This window comes from Hippocampus comes, unplaced genomic scaffold (assembly GCF_001891065.2).
Source record: "Hippocampus comes isolate QL1 unplaced genomic scaffold, H_comes_QL1_v1.1 scaffold174, whole genome shotgun sequence".
NCBI lineage: Eukaryota > Metazoa > Chordata > Actinopteri > Syngnathiformes > Syngnathidae > Hippocampus > Hippocampus comes.
Window position 1 is genome coordinate 8,537,583 of NW_017805983.1, and position 6,868 is coordinate 8,544,450.

Sequence of the window (6,868 nt, forward strand, 5' to 3'; positions counted from 1 at the left end):
CACACACACACACACACACACACACACACACACACACACACACACACACACACACACACACACTTACCTCCAGTGTCTCTGCTCTCCCGTTAGGTATCATTGACAGTAGTATTGTAGAACAGAGGCAGGTGGTTGCAGTGACAGGAGATGGAACCAATGACGGACCAGCTTTGAAGAAGGCTGATGTTGGCTTTGCTATGGTAATTATGACTATTGTTTCATTTTTTTGCATTCCACTTCCACTAATTCTACAATTCAGTCCTGAGTCTCGAATGAATGTTGGCCGTTAAGCAGTAGAGATTTAATATCATTTGAGTCTGACTTTGCTGTCACTACATGATTGACAAAGCCTTGAGTTTAACTTTTTTCCTGTTCAGATCAACATTTCTGCAACTATTATGAATAAAAGCAGACAAATATGCCGCTTCATGAATAATATGTACCGTATATTTAATACCTGGAGGCACGTTGGCAAATGATACGTTAAATGAGAGATGGGTTGAATCGTTTTGTAGCGTCAAAAGAAGTTTTGCCTTAGCTGCCCTATTGTAAATAATGCATGTTGAAAATTTTCGTTGCGGTGGCGTGCATTTGTCTTTGACCACATCGTTTACTCATGCCAACTGCAAAGACTTAGAGGAGAACAACACAGCATTGAGGCAGTAACTCTCCAGAATGATTAGAATGCTTGAACGCTCCCATGATTCATGCCGTGACTCTGTGCATGCCCTCCTCACCGTCGCAAATTCTGTCAGGGCATCGCCGGGACAGACGTGGCAAAAGAGGCATCTGACATCATCTTGACTGACGATAACTTCAGCAGCATTGTCAAGGCGGTGATGTGGGGGCGAAACGTCTACGACAGCATTTCCAAGTTCCTGCAGTTCCAGCTCACAGTGAACGTAGTGGCCGTCATCGTCGCCTTCACTGGTGCCTGCATCACTCAGGTATGCGGAGTCACATCTGAGTCATACGCTTTTATTTGGTTTGCAAAACGAACTGCTGGCCCGAACCAATCTCACAAGGGGAAATATTTGCAACGGGGTTCAGAAATAGATGACAAAACCTTTTTTTAACTGTTTCATTCACTAATGAATGCTGTGCTACTTTGGATGGTCAGAGGGGTGGAGTTTGAAATGGTTGGTGAATGGCCACTATGCCCCAACATGGCCTCAACTTTAGCAAGGAAGTGGTGGAGTGATGTCTCGGGATAGAAGGAGCGGGAGTGAGACGGGAGACCATTGCATGAATGAATGAATGAATTAGAGCAGATTCTTTTCACTGAACTCAAGAATAATTGCGGTCTGATGGTATGGTGTTAACTTTGTAGATGCGAATCATCCCAGAGCATTTTGATGGCCACTGTCTTTTGATGAGTGTTTCAGTTCATTCAATTGAGAAGAAGAGAAACACACTGGAATATTGTGACGAGCATGTAAAGACAAAGCGAAGCATGCTGTTGTGCTTTTGCACTTAGCCAAGCAGAAGAAAAAGGTTGTTTCCACCGACCTCATGTCATTCAGACAAGATCTCACTACTTTAGTTGCTTTGTGCTGTGTTCCTGTTCATGAGATTCTCAAATGAATGAAATATCAAAAGTATCAATATTTGGATTTTAAGAATCACATTTTGTGCATAGGGATCTGTATCAGTGGTATTGATATTTCCGTATCAATCCGCACATCACGAGTGAGAGATTGAATGAGAAGTTGGGTAGTAGAGAGGTAGAGAGTCAAACTGAGAGAGAGGCGGGCGGTAGCAACAATTTTTGAGGATGACAAGGTAGCAGATGCAAAGAGGCTGAAGAGATCCCATCCATTTCATTGTATAATATGGTCTGGTGGTATGATATGAGACTACAGACCAACCCCAACACTGGCATCAGGGACACACATTTTTACACGGTGGAAAAAAAAAAAAAGCAACAGGATGTTAGTAAAATTCGACAGCTATAATGACAATCCAAATGTTTCGCTGCTGATTTAAAGAGAAGGGAACAAGCCTCCATGTTTTAGGTCTGTCACAAACAAATCTTTTTAGAATCGATTGTCCTATCAAATACGGGTGACCAGAGAGTGGCCAGGGGTGGTCATTGCTGCCCTTGTCCACCACATAGCTCCGCCCCTGGCCATATAACTGACTGAGTGTGTGCATCTGCAACAAATCTCTGTGAGGGGGGTAAAAATGGACAGTGGGCAAATATGTTTTTTAAATGTATTATATTTTTTGAGGCAGAATTATTTTTTTTTGTGAGCCGAACGTGGCCCAATATAGAATTAATGGAAGGTTTTTTTGTACCTGGCTTCATCTGTTGGCAGGACTCTCCGCTGAAGGCGGTGCAGATGCTATGGGTGAACCTCATCATGGACACGTTTGCCTCTTTGGCCCTGGCCACTGAGCCCCCCACAGAGGCCCTGTTGCTACGGAAGCCCTACGGTCGCAACAACCCGCTCATTTCCCTCACAATGATGAAAAACATCCTGGGTCATGGAGTGTACCAACTGGTCATCATCTTCACCCTGCTTTTCATAGGTGCGTGCACACGTACAAAAAGTACAAAGGAAGTGTCTGCAATGTAACCTTTCTTATGAGATGCAGTGCTTGGTGGATTTTTTATTAAACCACGTGCTAATTTTTTTGTGGTTGTGAAAAAGTATATTCATGCATGCCAGTAATGATTACATTGGTCAACAATTTTTCACATTTTTAAATCAGAGATACAAGTAAACTTTTCGAGAAGAATGTTTGCCAAATCTGCTCTTGTTTTTTCTGTAGCACATTAGGTTTTCATAATAATGATAACATTTAATGACAGTAATGTGTAATATAGAAATATATTTAGCAGTATTTCTGAATTAAAGATTAGGTTCGGCAACAAGTAGATTTTTTTTTCTGTGGCCGCTCGAAATGACAACTCATCGTTCTAAATGACAACTCGTGGTTGCACAAGCTTTTCTTCGTCAAACTTCAAAACAAAAAAAATGAAAATATCTCAAAAACCTGATGAGCTGTCAAAAAAAATATGTATATTTTTAAAATCAGCATCCAAAATACGTTGAGGATCACATGAAACCTCCCCGGATCCAAATTTGCTCTTGACAAGTGTTATATTTTAAGCATAAGAATAGAACTGGGGTTAAAAAACTTTGACATATTAGTGTATCAACCATTTCCGAAATGTCAATTGCTTTGAATTTTGCGCCGCTGGATCATAAACTTGACATTTTATTTGTTGTCGAATAAATTTGAGAAGCACTGTACATTATTTTCACGTTTGGTTCCGTTGATATGTTTCCTCTTTGTGTATTTGTCCAGGCCTGACGCATATTCATCGTAATGTACTCAGCAGGCTCGTCTTCTCTTCTCTTATCTTCCCTCACCCACTTTCAGGCGAGCGCATGTTCAACATCGACAGCGGTCGCAATGCTCCCCTCCACTCACCACCATCCGAGCACTACACCATCATCTTCAACACGTTTGTCCTCATGCAGCTGTTCAATGAGATCAACGCACGGAAGATCCATGGGGAGAGAAACGTCTTTGATGGCATATTTTCCAACCCCATCTTCTGCTCCATTGTTTTGGGGACCTTCGCAGTACAGGTAAGATGGGTTTTAAAGAACCCTTTTTTTTTTTTTTTAAATTGTCAGCCAAATCTTTCATTTCAAATGATTATTCCATTAGGGTTTTTTGGAAGTTGATCGACGCAGTCACTGGTTTAGAAGAATGTCTGAGATTCAAACCCAGAATCTCATAACGATGAGGCAAACAGTTTCATGCTCATTTATTCATGAGATGACATCCAAAAAAAAAAAAAAATGAAGCAGCTCTACAGCCCCGGGGCCATTTTTTTGTTAGGTGGCATTTATAAACCGTTGGTGAATGCTGCTTCACATAGAAGAAAAAGCACAGGGAAAATTAGCAGGTCAACAGTCAGACAAGCCTGAAAGCATCCATTTTAAGCACCCACTTAGGTTATCGTTCCATTTCTGGTAAAGAGCTAACTTGGGTTTGTAACAGGCATGTAAGCAGTTCACATCAACCTTAATGTTGGCTTAGTGCACGGGGTGAAAAAAAAAAAAAACAAATGTTGCAAAGTGCACCATAATGACAAGTTTGCTTATCAATAAATCATACTGAGAAGCACAGGCAGTCGGCATGCATTATTGAAAAAGGTTTGAGGACCACTGTCTTATGTGTTTCAGCCAAATTAAAGAGAGGGGGGGAAAGTGCCACACAGGAATATTGTGAGTACACAGAAAAGAGCAAACGAGCAGACAAATACAACAGCAAAGCGCTTCAGTGCTTACTGACTCTTTGGGGGAAATGAGAACACAGAGAGAGAGAGAGAGAGAGAGAGAGAGAGAGAGAGAGAGAGAGAGAGAGAGAGAGAGAGAGAGAGAAGAGAGAGAGAGAGAGAGAGATCGCCTGATACAGATTTTGGGTGTGACAGAGGAGCAATATTTTGAGAGAAATATCAGCATCGTAGACAGAAGGAGGCTTGAGAGAAGTTGAGTGACATAGCAGAGACGAATGCAGATTTTTGTCGAAAGTTATGATCTAATTGAGGGTACACTTTGCTGTCAACAAGACGTCACCGTAACAGGCCTTTGGAAATCCGCTTATTGCTGTATCATCGCTCAGAATCGAATGGAGATCCAATTCATGCAGCTAAACGTCATATCAGAACAGATTTGCTGTTTGCGTTACCATCGCAACTTTCAATCGGTTTTAATCATTTCTTAAGTGCTCAGCAATGTCGCCAACAGTCATCTGCCACATGTTTTGTTTTATGATTTCATGTTTCGGACTTCATTTGAAACATTTAGGTCAAATTAAATGTTGTTCTCCGCCTGGCTGAGGAGACAAGAGTCTGTCTTGTCACATCAAGCCATTATCACCCGAGCAGTGAAATCCTGTTTTTCACAGTGCATTGCATTTTACAATCATGACACTTTTCATTCTCATCAGCACTTTCCTATATTATGACACACTTTTGTGTTGAGCACGTTGGACCTTGTCTCCTAGATGGAGACATTTTGATATTCATTTTCATGTCTCACAAACTGATGTAAATACAAAATCCAGTTTTGAAATAAATATTTTATTTAATGCAAGGAGTAATATCCAAAACGATCTTGGATAAGTAAATCACTCCAATAGTACTACGAATAGTTAATTTATTTTTGTCTACGACGCGTGTGTTGCATCAACACTGTTGATGCAGCAGTACAGGGTGCTGTAGTCATACAGTCAAGTCCTTATTGCCGTGTGTGTGTGTGTGTGTGTGTGTGTGTGTGTGGGTGTGTGTGTGTGTGTGTGTCTCTCTCTCTCTTTTTCAGATTGTGATTGCACACTGGGGAGGGAAGCCATTCAGCTGTGCTCCACTCAACATCGAGCAGTGGCTTTGGTGTCTGTTTGTGGGAGTTGGAGAGCTGCTGTGGGGTCAGGTACGAATCTCTTCAGCTTGTTGAAGCTAAACGTGTTTGATAAGAGGAAGCTGCGGATGTGCAATTTTCCCCTGAGGTGACGCCATTCCACACTAATACTTGCACTCCCTACCGCCGATTGAAATGTAACAAACCTGACATGCAGGTGATCGCGACTGTCCCGACGGAGCGGTTACCGTGCCTGAAGGAAGCGGGTCTCGGTCTGGAGCCCGGGGAGGAGGAAGGGGAGGAGCTTGCAGAGGATGAAGAGGAGATTGACTGTGCTGAGAGAGAGCTTCGTCGTGGACAGATCCTCTGGTTCCGAGGCCTCAACCGCATACAGACTCAGGTAAAGTATGCTTGACGAGACTGGAACCCAAAACTCAAGATTTGGTGCTTCTCTGTTGTTTGTTCTCGATGTGCTGTGAGTTTTTGCCTCTAATATGTGTTTCTCTTCAACACAGCCGACAGTATGTTCTCCTCTGGCTTTCATTATGATTCTCTCGCAACTTAAAAGTGGTGGTTTGTAAGATGCACTGCAACATGACAAAGGCCTGTGTGTGTGAGCATGTGTGTGTCCAACAAAAGTATGAATGCTCTGTACTTAAGTAGAAGTAAAGCTACTGTACTTGTGTAAAAATAAAATGGTAAAAAATAGAAATATTAATTCAACAGTGAAAGAAAAAAGTACAGATTGAAATACACTTAAGTGCAAAAGTAAAAAGTACAAAGACATACACAAAGAAAATAACTTAAAGAAACGATATATTTCTTTTATGTGTGTTTTTTTAAATAAGAAAGAGAATTTTTGAAGGCCAGAAACTGGTAGTTTTTAGGCTGGCACAAGACACAATGCATTTGTCGGAATCATTCTTGTAGCCGACAACATCAAACAACTCTCAATATGGCCGTTGATGTTAAGTCCTCGCTTCTCCGATTCAGTTGCAGTTGTTGTTAATGCTTCCTGGTTCACATTCCTCAAAAGATCCCAAATCTCAGTCAATCAAGATTTCAACAGTAGGCGTTGAATGACTCAAAAGTTGAGTCATGAGTTGAGTTGAAGTCGATTAGCACAGAACAGCCCCACCATATTTCGCGCGATACACCGGTTTCACATAAAGACAGACATATCTCATTATATAATACTAACAATAAATAAAGAAAAATACAAATCACCTTGGCCATGAATGTATTTTTTTCCTGCCTGTTTATCTCTTCGAAGAGCCGATGTTGGGTTCAGTAGCATAGCGTGTTGTAAAATGGCACACAGACAACAGTTGTTGAGCACACATTATTGCACATAGCATTTTGGAACCTAAGATGGCCATCTGATCTTGTATCTTGAAAAACTTCGGGATATTAGTGGGGGCATTCATGGAGTATCACTATAGTTGTACTTTGCGTGTGTGTGTGTGTGTGTGTGTGTGTGTGTGTGTGTG

The 6,868-nt window shown here is 41.5% G+C and overlaps 1 protein-coding gene across 6 annotated transcripts in view; it reads left to right on the forward strand.

The window, feature by feature from the left end:
• atp2b3b (ATPase plasma membrane Ca2+ transporting 3b) overlaps positions 1–6,868 on the forward strand; it is a 47,257-nt gene that overhangs the window by 30,102 nt on the left and 10,287 nt on the right. For all 6 annotated transcript variants that reach the window (XM_019891375.1, XM_019891376.1, XM_019891377.1 and 3 more), the window contains 6 exons: positions 94–200; positions 756–947; positions 2,319–2,532; positions 3,391–3,602; positions 5,343–5,450; positions 5,596–5,778. In XM_019891375.1, the coding sequence (XP_019746934.1) occupies positions 94–200; positions 756–947; positions 2,319–2,532; positions 3,391–3,602; positions 5,343–5,450; positions 5,596–5,778 (1,016 nt within the window). The remainder of the gene's footprint in view (positions 1–93; positions 201–755; positions 948–2,318; positions 2,533–3,390; positions 3,603–5,342; positions 5,451–5,595; positions 5,779–6,868) is intronic.